Below are 808 nucleotides of genomic sequence, written 5' to 3' on the forward strand. Positions count from 1 at the left end.
CATGGAATTATATCGCAAAACTGCGAGCAAGTCTTCATCACCATTAGATTTTGTCTTCAATGGAGACGGACGAATCGCCAATGAAAACAATGAAAAGAAACCGGTCACCTGCCTTCAGTGAACAGACGAATCACTACACACACCAAGAGGAGACAATCACCTGCCTTCTAATGAAACAGACGAATCATAAATCACCAAACACTGAGAGGAAACCAATCATTTGCCTTCACTGGAAACAAACGACTCACGAATCACCGAGAGGAATTGAATCACCTTTTGCCGGAGACACACACGAAGAACAGGCTTTCCAGTGAAGGAATCCGCGCTCAGAAGAAAACCGCTGAGGTTTGTTCACACCTTGGCGTTCGGGGCACAACTGGCGGAGCCGACTGAGCGAGGGCATTGAAGCATACCCTTCACACCCGGCCAGTCCTCTCCCCCGCGCTTCTTTCCGTTGAGTTTTTCTTTTTTTCGTTGTCTCTTTTGGTGCCTCACCCTTACCATTGGGAAATGTGAAGTATATATGAAAGTGATGATGATAATAAAAGGATAGCGTGTCTACCTGAAAAATGTACAGAAAATGAAAAAGTATTTTTCTATCATCGATTGACATTGGTGACGAAAAGGTTAAATTCAAAGCAGACCCATATGCTTTCCTTAATTCAGTAACAAAATCGAATCAATCAATCTCCGGAACGTGGTCAAGCCACCATTTTTTTAAAAGCACAATCCTTCAGTAACTTAAACTGCAATCCTACTGCCAAACCAATAAGCCATCATTTAAACGGCGACAGAAACGTTATTGAAA

The 808-nt window shown here is 42.8% G+C and overlaps 1 protein-coding gene across 3 annotated transcripts in view; it reads right to left on the bottom strand.

The window, feature by feature from the left end:
• Positions 1-808, bottom strand: part of LOC119585260 (high-affinity choline transporter 1-like) — a 75,683-nt gene that overhangs the window by 32,754 nt on the left and 42,121 nt on the right. For 2 of the 3 annotated variants that reach the window (XM_037933933.1, XM_037933931.1), the window contains exon 1: positions 274-416. The exons of the other annotated variant lie outside the window; for it this stretch is intronic. In XM_037933933.1, coding sequence (XP_037789861.1) covers positions 274-403 — 130 coding nt within the window. In that variant the 5' untranslated portion in view covers positions 404-416. Of the gene's footprint in view, positions 1-273; positions 417-808 lie in introns of those variants that run through there. 3 annotated transcript variants of the gene reach the window in all.

Source organism: Penaeus monodon, chromosome 19 (assembly GCF_015228065.2).
Source record: "Penaeus monodon isolate SGIC_2016 chromosome 19, NSTDA_Pmon_1, whole genome shotgun sequence".
In the NCBI taxonomy this organism is placed as follows: Eukaryota; Metazoa; Arthropoda; class Malacostraca; order Decapoda; family Penaeidae; genus Penaeus; species Penaeus monodon.